This window comes from Alligator mississippiensis, chromosome 4 (genome assembly GCF_030867095.1).
Source record: "Alligator mississippiensis isolate rAllMis1 chromosome 4, rAllMis1, whole genome shotgun sequence".
Taxonomy (NCBI): domain Eukaryota; kingdom Metazoa; phylum Chordata; order Crocodylia; family Alligatoridae; genus Alligator; species Alligator mississippiensis.
Genome location: NC_081827.1, coordinates 116,624,646 through 116,643,095, shown reverse-complemented (window position 1 = coordinate 116,643,095; position 18,450 = coordinate 116,624,646). Strand labels below are relative to the sequence as shown.

The following is an 18,450-nucleotide window of genomic DNA, read 5'->3' as shown; positions in this document are numbered from 1 at the left end:
TATAATTTCTACGCCAAGGCCCTCAGTATAATGTGCATCTAACAAGCGTCAAGAAAAAAGGCAAGTCTGAAGATCAGCTTAGCAAAGAAACTATTCATATTGCTACTCTCTGATTAGAACACAATATGGATGTGGTGAGCATAGCAAATTGTGTATTTTAGCATTCAATATAGGGAGAAACTATAATACAGAAGTGTCTGTATTACAATATGATATGAGGATGGGGAGACAAAAAGAAAGGCATGTGTCTTCATCTGCACAATTTTCTTAAACATCTGTTTAAGAGATCTATACTCTCTAAAACTGGGCAAAATTCATAATCTAAATTGCTTGGTGGCCAAAAGAGGGGGGGCATAGGTGACAAAACTGTGTTTTACAAATAAAAGGAACTCTTATCAAGAGGAAAGCTGTTAGAGGGGCAAAGGCAGGAAGGGCTTTGGCTGGTAAGGAGGGTAAGTTGGCAAGAAGACAAAATATCCCCTCTCCAGGAAGAAACCAAATGGAAAACCAAATAATCAACACCAATGCCACAAAGTCTGAAAAAACATCACATATCAGGGACAAGTGACAGGTCACTGATCTTAAGTATAGAAATTATGTCCTCTTAGATTTTGAGTCAAACTGTGAATCAGATAGAAAGTTCTAGCAAAAAGTCACCAGAATACTGCCTTGAGACCAACACGATAAGTGGATTGGGACTGAAAAAGATATTATGGTGAATCACTCTGTGAGCAATGGTCCAACTTCTCTCTGTACATGGAGTACTCATTCAAAAATACCATCCGCATATGCCAGGGTCAACAATGCCTGAGGGTCAACATGACTCTACTGCTCCCTATGCTAGTTGTTTTTCTAAAGCATCTCTCTTGGCTGAGGTTTGCAGTCAAGCCTCTTAGCCTAGGGGGTACAAAGGGAGCACTGCAAAACTAACTGCAGGATAGAAATACAGAACAGAAATACAAACTCACAATTTTATTATAAAACTATAATAATAATTTATACACTTTAGCATAAACTATAAAAGTTCTTGCTTTCTGTGGCGTAATGAAAAAGGCAATTTTTGATAAAGCACTAAGGAACAACAGAAAGAGCAAAGAGGAGGTGCATTCTTTTTAAAGAAAAAACAGATTGTCTAGCAAACCTAAGGAAATGAAGATATCTGGCCTTTTCTTTAGACATACATTCCTAAGCCAAGTCATTTAGACAAATGAGTAAATACTGTAAACAATAACATTGCTCCAGAGGTCATTCACCAGAGATGGTGCTATGAACAATGCTCAATTAGAACAGAGTAAATTATGTTTAATCTGCAATTTGGCTCAGATTACCAGAATTCAGATTTTATTGTACATGCTCTACCACTCCATTCAATTATTTAACATATTTTCTTCTTTCTGCCATAACAGCATTTTATTTCTAAGCAAAAGGATGGCATAATGAGAAAGGCTCAAAGATAATAGAAAAAATGTTTTTCAAAAACAGGCAATACCAGGGAAAGCCAGAAAGTGTTTTCTGTATTATATATAACCTTTAGACATGATGTTCATAGGGGTATTAAACTGCAAATAGATTAGTTTAGATACTTATATGGTAGTAGCGTGCACTGTAATTTGAAATCTGAGTTCTCCAAGGAGTTTTTACTTATACTCTCTGATAATGTTCAGTATGTTCACTTTAAGGTCTAAAACCAGTAACGATTTTTAAAACCAAATTACTATTTTAGTATAGTCAAAATTTATAGTTGAAGACAAGAAGAGAGGGCCAATGATCTATGACATATAACCTCTGTGATCTATTTGGAGCACCTGTACTATATCAGCATGGTCAGAAATTACTCCAAGAATTAGAAACAGATAGCAATGTACCTGTTTGATTGGGTAATATGACTAGGGCCCTTGTACTCAATTCCTGACACCACTGAGTTGCTATGGGGTTTTAGGAAGATGAGTCACTTCATCACTCCGATCTCAGTTTTCTCGTGGTGGAACCAGGATAATATTTACCCATTCATATAAAATGAATTGGAGTTTTCAGATGAACATCTCTAAAAGTATAAATATTATTATTAAATAGCTACACTTATGATATAATTTGCTAGAAACACCTGCTAGCCCAGGGGTTTTCAACTGGTGGTACTTCTGATGGCCTCAGGGGGTATTTGGCAGTGGGCACTTCTGCTGCTGCTGTGGGACCCCTCCTACCAGTCACCAATCAGCTACTGGGGGAACCCCCTGCCCACTGACTGGCTGCTGGGAGACCCCCCCCCCCCATCACCGATCAGCCACTGGAGGGACCCCCCAACTTGTCTGGCTGCCGGAAGACTCCTGCCTTCTCAACCAGCTGCCAAGGGTATACTGACCCAAAAAGGTTGAAAACACCTGTGCTAGACCAAGGACACAGAAGGCAGCCTGAAAACAACAACAAAAAAAAAGGGCTCCAGCACTCTATAAAAGACCATGAAAACTACATTTACTTTAAAGATCTACTACAATAATGACCAGCGAGGAAACTGGTTGCACCTGTAGTGGTATGCTCTTCACATGTCTAGAAGCAAAATATTATGCAATTTAGACTGCTCACCCAAAAAGGACATACCTTAAACAAACTATATACCAAATAGATCAGATACTATTTCAGTAACTGTGGGTGCATCTACATGAGATATTTACCGCACAGTTGACTAATCAGCTACACAGTAAACATCTTGGTGTCTATACATGTGCTCCTATTAGGCTGGAGTAAACTAGTTTACTCTGCAGCAGGATTGTACTTATAAATACAAGTACTATCCTGATGCAGACTAAAAAAAAATCTGCAGCAGTGCATGTATAGAAGCTGCCCAGTTGGCTAGAGCACAAGGGTGCTTCAATGTCGGGGCTGTCTGCTGGCTAGCCCTGGACTGATGCTCCCTCATACCCCAGCCAGCCTCTCTGCAGCACACTGACCCAGGGCGGGGAGAAGCCCCAGACTGGCAGGCTGACCCCTAGGGCCCCGTGACAGGCTGGGCTGCTCTGCCCGTGTTCCATGTACTGTGCCTAACGATCTGGAGTAAAATGTTCCTGGGCGCACATTCAAACAATAAGCTCCATAGTTTATTCAGGTGCTGTAATTGCATGTGTAGACAAGCCCTGTATAAACAAAAGTTAGTGTTAATAGGAAGAAGATGATACCCATCAGAACAATATTTAAATCAAGACCAGATGCTTTTCTAAAAGGTATGCTCTAGTCTAATTCAAACTGGTATTCATTCATGGAAGTCCTATAGCCTGTGATATAAAGGAAGTACGATTAAAAATCATAGTGATCTATTCTGGTTTTATAATCTATCAGTTAAGTGGCTCAAAAAGTTTTACTAGTTTTGTTGGGACCAAGCTAAAATGGCTTAACATGAAGTCTAGATAAAGATTCTATACAATACATCTGTAAACTACAAGGTAGGGACATATTCAGATATTGGTTTATGGAAAAGGAAGCTGCAGCTCAACAGTAGTAGAAGAATTAATCAAAAACCCAGATTTAGGAATATAGGGGCAGTTCCACTATATCCAAAAGTTGATCTGTTATCTTGCCTCTACCAATATCCAGTATGAAAGATCATATCTCCCTACTTCTGCAATGTGTGTTCTATTGTAATGTTTATTAACTGAATGGAGGGGAAGATTCACAGAAGTTTAGGTCTGGAAGGGACCATTGGGTCCAGTTCCCCTGCTCTGGGCAGGAAAGACTGCTGGGGTCAAACAACCCCAGCAAGGTGTGCACCTAGTTTCCTTTTGAAGATCTCCAGGGTAGGTGCTTGCACCACCCCTGCTGGAAATCTATTCCAGAGTCTGGTCACACAAATCATGAAGAACATTTTCCTCATATCCAGTCTGAACCCTTCTTCTAGGAGTTTATGACCATTACTCCTGATTTTCCCCTGGCATACTTTGGTGAATAGTTGTTCGCCTAGCCCCTGATGCTCACCCCTGATATATTCATAAGCTCTCAAACTTCTCCACATCCTTCTTGAAGCATGGCGCCTGGAACTGGACGCAGTACTCCAGCTTCGGCCTCATCAAAGCCAAACAGATCAGGAAAATAACATCCTTAGTTTTGCTTTAGATGCATTTCTTAAGAAGGAACTGTGTTTCAAATCTTGCAAGCAGTGAGGTCTATTTATTTTGGAGGATGATGTTTTACTGTGTCTAATGTGTTCTTTTAGGATTCCTGGATAATCTGGTTTCATCTCTGGCACCTGCCTTTAGATAGAGCCATTTCACTTCAAAATACTAAGAAAAAGATAAGAGACCAATTTTCAGATATTCCATACACCTGCAGGTTGTTCACTTTTTTTGTTTTAACAAAACTCAGTCTAATGTTGCCTTTTTCTGTTAAAAATGGGAAGCAAGAACTTTTTGGCAGTTTTCTCCCATTTCCCCAACACTTCAGCCATTCCACCTGCTGTCAAAGTTGCCAGAACTTATCCTTCAAAATCCAAGGGAACCAGCCACTTGGCTCAGAGGTTATTCCTACAATTAATCTGAAGTGACCCTACTGCTCTGGAAAAAGGAATTTCAGATCAGCTCCAAAAATCATATGGTATTCGGCTCCTCCTTATTCCTCCCTCCCTCCAAAAGCCACATTTCTATTTTTAAAAATAATGAAAGAATGACTTACATATGCACAGAGGCCATATGAGCACATACAACCTTTGGGATTTCCCTGCATGTATTTTGAGCCATGTTGACGATGTCCGGATGGGATTTACAATGGCTCGAGGCTACTATTGTTCACACTACATTAAATCTACAATATGTGCAATGAGATAATATTTTCACTTGGAACTCTTATTAACCCACAGTTTGGCTGTATTTAATGAAATATGCAGCATGGTCAGAGTTGATTTATATGCACCAGTATTTACAGTTTGCATTTATAAAAAAAAACGGGAAAAAGCACCCTGAGGAACTCGCAATTCTTCTGACTTCAACAGAAAGTCAAAAGTCCTTGGTTTGCTTTAGCCTAGCAACACTCCTAGAAGCCCCCAAAGTATTATGGCTGAATTCTGGATGGCAACAGTGGTCACGAATGTGACAAATGTCCAGCTTACAGAATGTACCAGTGCCATTAGAGAGCCAAAAATAACTTCTGCACATTGTACTCTTAAAACTAAACATATCCAACAGGGATGTTTTGTGCATGTGTACACAGGGAAAACAGGGTACTAATGGAAGACTACTCTGCTAATCCTGTTGTAATGACAAAGAGGGTGGAAAGCAAGGATTAATATACATCTGAGGACACTCTTGAACAAACAAAGCCTTACTCCATACATTACTGGTGCTTTTGTTTGATTACAGATACTAGAAGAGTGTAACAGGAGAAGAATATTCTGAGCTAAAGTTGAATATTTAGAGATAACAAGGAGGAGACAACAGTTTGTCCGACTTTAGTCTACCTCACAACCTATTTTATATAATGCCGAACAGAATAAAACTACCCCTTCACCCATTTCTTTGGCAATCAACATAAACTGACCAGACTAACCATCTCTAGAAATAAATTGATTTCTCTCTTTCTTCTAGGTAATCAGTGCACAGGATCTGAAAAAAGCAAAGATTTACGGAAACAACTCTGCTCTGACAGAGATAGGGCACTAATGATATCCCAATGTTACCCTGTGCTTGTATGTGCTCTAAAGCTTATCTGCACACATGATTTAGCAGGTAGTAGAGAAGAGGGGTATTTACTCACTCACGTAGCATTATGTAAGCCTTCAGGAACAATGAAAAACAATATTCCAGTGGTTTGTATGCATACATACAAATGCTTTTCAGCAGATGCTGATTTTCAAGGGAATTTCTACATGCCTGCTGGAATATAATGAAAGGAAAAATGACCGCTAAAGTTGGAAAGACCAGACTAAAATACAGTCATCCGTTCTAGCTGAGATGATTCTCAACCAGAGTCCTTTTTCCTAGTTTACAATATTTATGTAGTTTTTAACAAGATTAAAATGTGATAACACAGCCTTGATTCTCAACAGTGTGGTTCTGCAGTTTTTCACAATGCAACTAGAATTAGTCTGGTTTCCTAGTGCTGCCTTTCTAGAAACCTTGGTCCAAGAGCTACTGAAGGGATCAGTCACACTGAATTCAGCCCCTGGAAAACAAATCCAGAAGGGGGGAAAAAAAAATCTCCAGTGGTATAGCATGGAAACAAGAGCACAGTGTAACTACATTCTCAGGAAGTTAACGGCTGAAAGAACCTCCTTTCCCAGCTCCTCCTACAACATTAACAGACCTAGCAATTACTGAGTGGAACAAACCCCTTTAACACCACCTGGTGCATTTTTCAGCAGTTGGTCTTGCTCCCAAGCCTGTCATGGCTCATTTAGATAGTACAGTACATTCTCTCTATAAGGCTGTTCTCAGGGACCACGCAGTTCAAAATATAATGAGATATGGAGGTGTTTATCGTGAGATGGAATGGAACTCTGAGCTGCGGTGCCAGGATTTTAGTATCTGAAGAAGCCTTGCAACTTTTTAAGGAAGGTAACTGTAAAAACAAACTATCTGCATAAGACATGCACAACTTCTGGATGCTAAAGAGGAATGTGATTAAGACAAGTACCCTCTTTCTATCTGTGCAGATGTAGAACACCTTACTCATGGCATGATTCATTCATTAAAAATCCCACTCAATCACTTCACAGTTCACCTTTCCTGTAAAATGTTTGAGAGACAAGTTCACACGAACAACAAATTTACAATAAAATTGGATTAAGTTGGACCATTTGACCAAGAGAGCTTTTTGTTAAATTAAACATCATCCTGCTTATTTTAAGATGATGCAGACTGTCTCTGATGATGACACTTACTGAGCACCTTACAACAGGTGCTTGAAGGTTCATCCTAACAACAGAAAATTCAGGGAAGCAATGAAAAATAGCCTTCAATTCTCACTTGTCAAAATACGAAAGATCATAACAAGGTGTTCTTTTTTTCCCTCAAGACTCAGTTCAGTGAAGCTGGCGATTTCAGAACACCCAAAAGCGTAAGGATAAAATGTAGATGTGGTTTTCAAAAAATATTTCTTTAAACAAGCTTCACTACAGTGATAAGAATTGAAGAAAGTAGAATATTGTGCAACCCTGCTTTTTGGGTTGCAAAAGTGATTTTCAGGGATTCTTAATGCTAGAAGATGTATAAATCTATATAAACAGAAGTACTATTCTATGTATATTCTTTGTTTTCTAGGCGATTCTGTGACATTCATTCCATGACGGGCAACATTTTGATAATCAGCTCCCACTAATTTGACCTAATTTTTTTATTTTATGCCATATAAAATGGACATGTTTTCATCTTTCAAAGGCTTGCAATTGAAAATTTTACAGGTCAGGTGTCGACACCTAACAAAACAGTTAATAATTTTTAGCCTGCCCTCCAAAATATGTGTATTTAGGCTAGAAAATCAAAGGGGATAAAATAAGAGTAGTGGCTGTCCTTTATCTGTTTTTTTCACTCTGTGCTCTCCCTTCAGGAGAGTTTTTCAATCAGAAATATGAGCCTTAGAGGAAAAGCAAGGATGGATGCATACATGCAGATGTATTTAGTCAAGTCTACCCTAAATCAGTAGTTTCTACAGACATGCACTGCCCCCTGTGGGATTCGGCCTTATTTTAAAATTAAACAAAATAACTACAGGGGGAGTAATGGCTTCCATTGCTCTGAGTGCCAGGTAACCTGTACAATATATAGTACAGTATATTGGATTGGGGGAGGAATTATGCTTGCCATAATAAGTCACACATTGTAGGTGACAAGTTAGAACAATACTGCCCTGTGGTACAGATGGTGAAGTTGAACTAACCACATTCTAGTGTGCTTGCTAGCAAACTATTTACACATGCAGAAAGCTTGAAATCTCTCCTTCACTAAAGAATCTCACTCTTCTATTATTCTGGAGGAATGGTATGTATAGGCACAATGAATAATTTCTATAGTAACCATCATAGCAAGCAAACTCATTCTTTCATTTCTATGAAAGTTAAATCAGAATGCAGATTTTGAGCAGCTGACAAGTGCCTGATGGCTGGCGGAACATCCTGCTACCAGATGAACACCTTACCTACTTGAAAAGTTAATAAGGTCTAATATCTTACATCACCTGATTATAAGCAGAGAAGTGATAGCTGTGTTAGTCTGAAGTCAGGCAGAAGGTAGGGTAGGGTGGCACTGGTGAAATAGGCTGTTGCCTAAGAAACCTCATCCCTCTCTCAACTAGTTAGTCTCTAAGGCCCCTAGCAGATGTTACACTTACAACATGATCATTTTGTTTATCATGTCTTAAACAGTAACTCTGCCACATGTTCAGGGAATTAATGGAGTCACAAAAAATGCAACCAGCCACAAAAGTATTACATAAAAATGTGTAATCATTCTGTGGCTGGTTTGCATTATGCCTTAAATTGAATGTGTGGCAGGGTCAGGACTGCAATAGGGTCCCCAATGGACCTGGTGTGGTTCCCCACTGGCTGACAAGCAGCTGATTGTCAGTTGGATCTGAGACCACACTGGGGCTTGAACTGGCCCTGGTACAGTCCTTGCTGACTAATGATCAACTGATTGTTAAATGGATCCAGGACTAATTCAATAGTGGTATCATAGTAATCATAGGGAAGTAGGGTTGGCAAAACCTCATGAGGTCATCTAGCCCTGCCTGCTGCTCAGGGCAGGATTATCCTTAACTAAACCATCCCAGTTAAATATCTGTCTAACCTGCTCTTGAGAGGCAAGGCTTTTTTGTGATAAGAAAGCAGAGGTTTTCATAAAGATAAATAGCAGAGTTTTTAATAGCACTCAGAGGAAAGCAGGGCTAGAAGGGACCTCATGAGGTCATTTAGTCTTGCCCCCTGCCCAAGGCAGAATCATCCCTGACTAAACCATCCCAGCCAAGTGTCTGTCTCACCTGCTCTTGAAAACTTCTGAGGATGAAGATTCCAGAGTTCCTCTAGGTACCCTAGTCCAATGCTTGACCACGCTCTTGAAACTTCCTTGGAAGGTGGATGGTCTAGTGAGGGATAATTCTCCTGTGAGCAAGGGGCTAGACTAGATGACCTCATGAGATCCCTCCAGCCCTACTTTCCTATGATCCTATGGTACCAATACTGAATTAGTAACCTAAATATTGGCATTTCCTAACTTCTGAGTACTTTATTTTGAAACCTAGATAGTGGTATTTAGTTTTCTGCATCTTTTGGTAATTTTTAAAGAAAAAAGATAAAAACAAATTCTGTTATTAGTAACTTTAATGGCTGCACTGCAGTGCATCAACATCAGGTTTCATCAGCTTCACCTGAAGGTTTTGGCACTTCAGCACAAGCTATGGACATGTGTTCATTTGAAGTCCTACAGAGCTTCTCAATACTTTGTAGTGCTACAAAAATAGAGTGCTAAGGAGGCACACACATTCATAGCCCCATTCCTGCAGTGCTATGAGGTCTCCTCATTCTCTAGTTAGGGAATGATAGGGGCTGCTTCCACCCTCACCCCTCCTCCCCTCTTGCCCCTGAGAGCCTGTCTTTGAGTCTGATAGCTGAACATGCACATGGTAATGCTAATGCTCCAAAGAAGGGGGAAGAGAAAATAGGACCCTGGGGCTATTCCAGGACAGCTCGATGCCTTAACAATTTCTCCACTGCCTTCCCCGCCGCCTCCCCCACTGCTGTAGCCCTCCCTCAAAAAAAAAATCCCTAACTCAAATGGAGCCAGGATCTCTACTTTCAGGGTTTTCAGCGAAATGTCTGCTGGTGCAGCTTTGACATTGGCATAATTCTGGCCTCAGATGAGAATGTTTGTGCTCAGTTATTTTTGCATGCTTCCAAAATATTGCTGACAACACAAGTAAAAGAAGGGAAAAGAGTGATTTTCAACAGTTTATAAACTCAGCTAAGCCCAAGTAGAATTTCATGGGACAAAAAAAAAAAAAACAGGGATTCCTCTGTACACTGAGTCTTCTTCCTGCCAAACTTAAAAAGACCAGATGCAAACAATGCAAGTGTTAGAGCTTCTAGGGGGAATAAAAAAGAAAGAAACCCCAATACCAATACAAAACTAACCAGTCCCCCCACTCCTGCACTAAAGGAGAAAAAGCCTCAAAGCAAGTAATTAATATTTTTTATATTAGAAAATATTTAGCAACGTAAATTAAGGGATAATTACCAACTTCTATTTTTTTTTACAGTGAAAAGATTATTTTAAACAACAGGTAAATACCAGACTCTGACAAGCTATATAAGAGATCATTTTCTTCAGGGACTGAAATTCCTTCTTTGGAGCAGCTCACACCTATGATAGATGTCTATTTTAATAGGCAAATTATTCCCTCAATAGTGTGAAGTGACCTAGTCAGACATACTACAGTCTATAAATAAACACATATTCTACTCTGAGTAGCAGTCTTCTAAGTACATTTTATTTTTGTAACTGAATGTCTATCATACCTAGCCTTTGTATTAAGAAGACAGTCACTATTATAGCCCAGAATTAAATTTGATGTCATCTATATGTATGATAAATGCTGTCCTTTAACCTGTATTTACAAATATTGATTGAATCCTTGTGCAACTGGCAAACAGCTACAGTTTTCACTTAAGGATGAGTGATACCAGAAGGATTATTATATAACATTGACTATATTCTTTCAAAGGTATTTTTGAGCTGAAGTAGAACAAAATATGATCTATACATATAAAGGGCTTAGTCCATCTGTCTGCGTGTCTGTCTTTCTGCAACGCTCTTTAAATGAGAATATCTTGAAAACTGTAAGAGAGAAAACATCTGTGTCTTCAGATACATTTCTTCACTCAACCTTACCATTTGTTTATTGACCATGTCAGGAAGATCCCAACTTCCAGAGTTAGGAAAAAAGTTAGGGGCCAGGGCTGTTTCTACTGAGATCCTCCTGGGAGGGTGCTGGGAGCTTGATGCAGCAGGGAGATCAGAGGGAGGGGCCAGCTGTGGAAAAGTGGGAGCTGGGCAGAGGCGCGAGGCAGTGGGAGAGCAGTGGTGGTCTTGTCCCGAGCAGGGAAGGAGGTGCCTAGGGTGAGCGTGGCACAGAGAGGAGGGCAGGGGGAAGGGACAGCTAAGAAAAGGGGGAGCTGGGCAGAGGCACAAGGCAGTGAGCAAGCAGCGGCAGCTCTGTCCCAAGCCGGGAAGGAGGCACTCAGGGGCGGCACAGAGGAAGCCCCGGGGCGTTGGCAGCTGTTGCAAGGTACGGCGCTCACCTGCCCAGCAAAGAGGCGTGCAGGTGGTGACCAGGCAGCAGCATGGGTGGGTCTGCCTCCAGCCCGCTGGACAAGAGGAAGTGCAAGAAGGGATTGGTATCTTCAAATGCTCAGCCTATTTTATTTAAATTTTGTAATATTTAATTTATTTAATAATTTTTAAAATATTTTATAAATACAAAAAGTAAAATGTTTGTTTTTGTATTTGAAATTCATCCGTCATTCTTGATGGGCAATTTGGTAGTATTAAAATAAAAATTTTTGCATCACTTGAAAAGAGCAGAAGAGGCTACTTTTAAAAAACCTGAATCACAAAGGTTGAGCAGGATAGACTGTGCTCGTTTCAACAAGGTCTAATGGCCATAAACTCCAGGAAGGCCATTTTAGACTAGACATAAGAAAAAAGTTCTTTATGGTGCGAGTGTCCAGGATCTGGAACAAACTCCCCCCAGGGTGGTGCAAGTACCTACTCTGGACTCTTTCAAAAAACAGGTGGATATATTTCTTGCTGGTGTCACTTGATCCCAGCTGACTTCCTGCTTATGGCAGGGGGGCTGGATCCAATGATCTCATGAGGTCCCTTCCAGCCTCTAATGTCTATGAAATCTATGAAATGTGAGGTATTACTTCAGGGTGCACTGATAGAGATTTTTGGGGCCGATACCAATAGCTGATATTTTAAGGAGGCATATCAGCCGATACTGATCTGATTTCCGACACAGCTGCCTCCAGCTGGTAAGTCTGGTGTGGTGGCAGGGGAGGGGAAGATCAATGCCCGCTGTGGTGAGGGAGGGGGCAGGGGCAGGCACTGCTCAGGCAGGGCAGTAGGGGGGGGGCAGGGGCACAGCTCATTGGGCAGCAGGGGGGCACCACTGCTTGCACCCCAGACAGGTACAGGGGGGCGTGTGCCCCCTGGATCTGCATGGGGCAGGCTAGGTTACAGCTGGGGCTGCATGGGGCTCTTTGCAGTGGGCACTGGGCTCAGAGTGGGCACCAGCAGCGCTGGGAAGATGCTGCATCTACCCCAAATTTTGCCACTGCTCCACTCCCAGTGCTGCCGCCATCAGCTGCTTGGCGCAGCCCTGGCTCAACACCCTGCCTCCACCCAGGTGGCTGGTGGCAGTGGCACTGGGAGTGGAGCGGCAGCAAAATTTGGGGTGGATGCAGTATCCTACCAGTGCTCACTTTAAGCCCAGCCCCCGCTGAGAAGAGCCCTGCACTGCCCCAGCTGCAGCTTGTCCCACCCCACCCCACCCCACACAGATGGAGGGGACACATGCTCCCCTTGCCCTCCTGGGGTGCAATCAGCAGTGGGAGTCACAAACCACCCACAAGCCATGGCTCTGGCCTCCCCACCATCCCGCCTGGACAGTGCCTGCCCCTGCCCCCTCCCTCACCACAGGGGGAGTTGACTTGCCCCCCCCACACCCCTTCCCTCCCCCCTCCCCTTCCACCACACCAGACTTACCAGCTGGAGGCAGCTCTCCATGCTGCCAGCTCTGCTCCTCACTGCCTGAGTGCTACACTGTGGCTGTGTGCAGCATGGGCATTTATTGGTACCAATCCAATAAGTATTGGTACCAATCCAATATCGGATCAATATATTGGTGCACCTCTAGTGTTCTTTAATTAACTGAGAAACTGCTACAAAGACCAGTTTACAACAGAGGCTCATGGGGAGGATGCTGTCCAATTTATTAAAGTTTGAATGCCTGTATCAGCTTCACAAAACTGTAAAGGAGGCCAAACTATGCCTAGAACATATTAAACTAATTAAATGTACAAATGTAATGCTTTTTCCACCTGTCCATCTATGTGCTGACAGCAATACCTTTCTCTACTACTCTTCTTCCTTCTTAGGTCACAATGGATCTACCAGTATATTTAGGTCTTGAGATTCAATTTCAGCACAATCACTTTCTAACAATAACTAGTTAAGATAGGTTATCATTTTTAAAAAGAGTGGTTATGCTGAAGATTCTTGAGCTACCTGATTCCAAATACATTTCAGGATATATTGTATAAGATGTATATATTTTAATGTGAAGGTTTGGAACAGCAGTTTGGCAGCAGAGGGCTGCCAGAAGATTGGATATGGGATATATCTCAAGTTGCTTTGGATTCCCACATCAACTTAAGAGCTATTCTTCCCATCCCCCAATACACCAACTCTCAAGGCAGTCAAATTTATAGCTCAATAAAATTTTTTATTAAAAATAAAATGTGTGGTTTCTAAGGCTGCAGTCTTGTAATGTCTCTGTGCCAGGTCCAGCTCAGATTGTGTTAGGTAGCTGGATATAAAGCTGGGGAGCTTGAGACTGTATTAGGTAGCTAGGTATGAACCTGGGGAGCTTGAACCAGTTTACACTGCACTCTTAACTTAGGGCTTTAAACTTGAGCCACTTCTCTTTCCATTCTGTAACAGCTGTTTTTCTATCATTTCTTTTTTCAAAAAGGAAAGAGGTTAACATAGAAAAGTTGAATAAATAAATAATGGCTCACAAAACCACAGTGGAGGAGCCATTGCTAGCCCTGCCAATAAAAATGTTCTCTCTCTTCAGGGCTGGCTAAACAACTGAAAGTGTTTCTAATGAACTGCTGGCAGTCCTATCCATCACTGAACAAAATGGATCCACGTCTCCCTAAACTAAGGATAGCTATTTATCTATAATGGATGGTCAGAAATTAGGAAGTACTTAAGTCTCAGAAGTCAAATTCTCCACCTTACCCCACCTCCTCAATGCTTGGTTGTATTCAAGACTCTTTGTACATAGGTAGGAGAGAAAAACATGATTGATATAGAAGTTCAAACTTAATTCCAATAATGCTAATAAATCAGTCATGATCTTAGGAAAAAATCATCAGCTGGCACTGAAGACATCTGCACTTTCATTCAGGACATTATTACTATGTTACTATTATTTTTTACCTTTCCCTCCCTTCCTTCCTCTTATTTGCTATACTTATTTGTGCCTTGCCTTAAAGAAAATGATATGATGTATAAAGCAGGACCACATGGTCTAGGAAGAACACCACACAATAAATCCCTTATTTAGCACTTTTGGATACCAATAAAATGCAAATCAATCAATGTGAAGAAAGTGGATGATTGAGGGGTGAGGGAAATAAATAGTATTTAAGTAGTAATACAAAATACTCCATTTATTCCATTTTTTTTAAATATGCATAGCTCATGGTCCATGATTCTTTTAGAGTTTTAAGAAAGTATATAGAGATGCAACTTTCCATCAATAAGTAAACAGAATAATGGTTTCTGGTTCACCAAAAAGCAGCAATGAAAGAGCAGTGAAAGGATGCTAGAATAACAGATCTAAAATGGAAAGAAATACTAACTTCATCTCCAGGACTTCCTCCAAATGTTTCCTCCTTTCTGCTCGCAGGTTGGTCAAATGGGTTTCCTTCTCAGCCAAAGACTGCTGAGTAGAAGAAAGTTTTGCTTTCATAGACTCCAGCTCTTGCTTAACCTTCTCCATAGCCATCATCAATTCCTCTACCTAAGACGGGGAAGTTGGAGAAGACAGAAAGAAAAGAGTATGACATGATGAACAGAAAATTACTAGACACCATAACTAATGAATTGGTGCCATTAATATCTTATACTTCTGGCATGTGTGTGACAGGGATATAGAGAGAAGGAAGTACCATATTTATTTGAATACAAGACAGGGTTTTTTTCTCCAATCAGCATAGGGTAAAGGTCCTTGCCTTACATTCACATACAAGGAAACACTAAATACATTGTTTGTCATTAAACTGCTGCCAAAAGCAGCATGTGCTCCGTAACAGAAACCAACTATTAAGTTGATTAAAAGCAGCCAACACTAAGCATGGCTATAAAACACATAGCCCATACTGGGCAAAACATGCTGATGGGAACCTATCATGAGAATAGGTTAGTGCACCCCATCTAAATAAACTATATCTGGATGCCCATTGAGTGCAGTCCCCCTCAGCACCAACTGTTTCAAGACATGGTGGATCATTACATTGCATACATTTTGACTTCCTCTCCATTACCACAGCTGAGCTGTGCCTTTTGTTTCTATTTCCAATCTTTCCTGTTTCTTCACCAGCCTTAAATGCCTAGCAAACATCACCAAATGGGGCCCCAGAAGTTCACCCAGAAGCCCTCTCTCAGCCTGTCATATATGATTAGTGTGGCTCCACCCTCCACAAGGTGAAGCCAGACCAAACCTGATCTGCATATAAATTTTTAGAGGATCCCAGGACTCATGGCAAGAACACCTGGTTCCAGTCAGGGGTTACCTGACCCCTCAGTTTTCCTTTTACCTACTGTAGTCATGGGAGGGGACAAACAAAAGGCAACCTCCAATAATTAGATTCTATACCTCGAAAGTGATAACAAATGTATAAATTTTCCATACAAAGAATCTAATTACTGGGGAGTCATCTTATAAACAGGGTCATCTTCTATTTGAGTAAATATAGAAGTAACATGTACAATAGAAAATTTATCTCCATTTGACTTTTTGGTCATGTATTAACATGTATTAATTAACACACTAACAATTTGGTCACTGAAAATATACCATTTAATCTTCAATTCATGTTATTTTCACCTTAACATATGGAAATCCATCACAGGTATAAATAAAGTAGGGCAATAATTATCCAAACTACTTGGGACCAAAACCTGTTTGTGAAATTGAATTGTTTAGTTAATGAAACATGAATAAAATTAACATAATCCAGTGCTATACTCTAAAACAAGTTTAGTAACAAGTTTGCCCTGTTTTAGGTTTATTATTTTTCCCCAATCACTAAAACAGTTCTTTTAGTTGCCATTGTTCTCACTTGTACCACAGGCTGATAATGTGTCCTGTAGTTAAATAACTAAATAGTTCAGACACATGGTATTTGAATATACGTTTCCCTCGTTTTATGCTGTACATGCGTTCCTGGAAAACGGCACATAACTTGAATTCGCATAAAGGGAACCCACTTTACAATGTAACAAATAGGGATATGTTCCAAGACCTCGACTGCACTGACCCCCAGACCTATTTCTACCACTTTTACAAGACAATTCAGGTACACACAAGCACAGGGCACTATCATAATGGGAATAGGAACTCCAGAAACATGTCACAGACAACGAGTGAAGAGCACAGATCCACACAGGAGACTATATTTTGATGTGTGTCACTCCCACAATGCACCGCACAAAGCAGCTGACTGTGGGCTTCCACTACACCGCTCACATAAGAGTGAATTTAACTCTCATATAACAAAATTTTGGTATAAAAAGGGTCATCATATAAGAGCGAATTCACACATACAGAACCTGCATAAAGCAAGGGAAACCTGTAATTGACACTATTGTAGAATGCATATGCCTTTGCACTCTACCACAAATGCAACAGTCTAGTAAAGACTAAGTATTAAATAAAATTAATTGATGACAAATGCAGTATTATGTCAGAGAATACAGAAACCTTCTTTTTCTACAATTACCTAGAAAAGGTGATGGAAATATCTTGGATGTGTTAAGAATGAAGCCAGAACACCTGCCATAGCAAGTGTGCCATTGAGCAGTTGGAGGAGCACATAAAGGTTTAACCTGTAAAAATTCTTCCATTGAGAAGTCTTCTGGAGAACATTTAGTACTTGACAATATAGGAGACATACAAAGAGTAACCCAGGATGTTCAGGGATGACAGAGTCTTGTGTATGCTTTAAATGATGTTTGATATTGTGGGAAATACTGGGATTCAGAACTAGCATGTTTATGTGTTTTAGGGTAGACATTACACAGTTGTTTCTAGTGTAGCATATGGTAAAACATGAGTATGAACAAATGGACAAACAACTGTGTGCACACTAGATTAAAATTTACAATTGTATTATCTATCAAGCATTAAAAAACAGCAGACATTCAAATGCAGACATATCCTAAAATTAGAAATTCACCAGATATTGTTAATAATTTTGCTATAATCTCAGGTGGTTGGTACTTCTTGTAAAAAGATACTTTAAGTTGGTCATACAAAAACATTCAGACAGCTCAGCAAAGAATGATACAAGTATTTTAGAATGTGCTTTAGTGGTAAAAGTACAAACCATATCACCTGTATGTAACAAACCTGAAAAAACTCTATTGCCACATGACCAGCATCTGCCCAGTCACACTCCCAAAATAGATTTTTAAAATTACACTAAGCTCAATTTCCACTTACATGTTTTTACAGGGTAAATTATGTAACACAACAGGTGAATAGATCCACTACTGAAGAGTATCATATCTATTGACATTAATATATTTGACTACAAAAACCACGTTCTATTTCCAACTATATCAAATTAAGAAACAATATAGTTTTAAAAATAAAGGTTTCATTTTTCACTGAAAATGTTTTTACAATTATGTTATAAATCTGATTTCCAAATAACAAACACTACAGCTCCTAGCTCAAGATATACAGAAATGAATTTGTCCAGAGATCAAGAGTATGAAGGAGACCTTGAATGACACGCAACTAAAAATGAAATTCATTTTAAGCTGGCTAGGATATATAAAATTGCCATTTCTCTATCCAAACCATGCTTTTCCAATCTGTGGTGGTGTATTCTTTGAGTGCAAAACAGAGCAAATATTGTGTCTTGAAACCAGAAAGAGAAACATTCCATAGAATGGAATAAAAAATAAAGCAAAAAAAGTTGCAGTTGAAACAAAAAGTTCGTAAGTCGGTGCGAAACATAGAAACAAGCATCAGAAAGAAAACTGAAGATAGCCAGGGGAAAAGCGGTAAAAGCACAATGGGGAAGCCAAGGTGTGGAGTGTATCAGTCACTTCTACTTTCTTGCAATGGTTCCACGATCAGAACATCTGTGTAAACAGTTTCTTTTTAATTTGGGGCGGGGGAGGGGGCACACCAACCCTAAAACCATCTGTTTTGTAACAAACAGTAACCTCAATTAAACAAAGGCCCAGCCAACTGCAACAAACACAAGGGCTTGTGTCAGTTGGCTGCTTGCCAAGATGTAACCCTTGTGGCAACAGACTTTTTCCTAATTAGGGGGAAAAGGATTTTGGTATCCACTATTCCAGTCCCAGCTATCCTCCAAACCAGCAGCATGACAAATTTGAGTTATTAACAGGACACACTGATGCCAGCAGCTAATATATAGGCCAAGGCTCC

General features: G+C 40.3%; 1 protein-coding gene across 9 annotated transcripts in view; it reads right to left on the bottom strand.

Annotated features, from left to right (window-relative positions):
• ERC1 (ELKS/RAB6-interacting/CAST family member 1) overlaps positions 1-18,450 on the bottom strand; it is a 490,045-nt gene that overhangs the window by 173,762 nt on the left and 297,833 nt on the right. For all 9 annotated transcript variants that reach the window (XM_059726510.1, XM_059726512.1, XM_059726507.1 and 6 more), the window contains one exon: positions 14,624-14,784. In XM_059726510.1, coding sequence (XP_059582493.1) covers positions 14,624-14,784 — 161 coding nt within the window. The remainder of the gene's footprint in view (positions 1-14,623; positions 14,785-18,450) is intronic.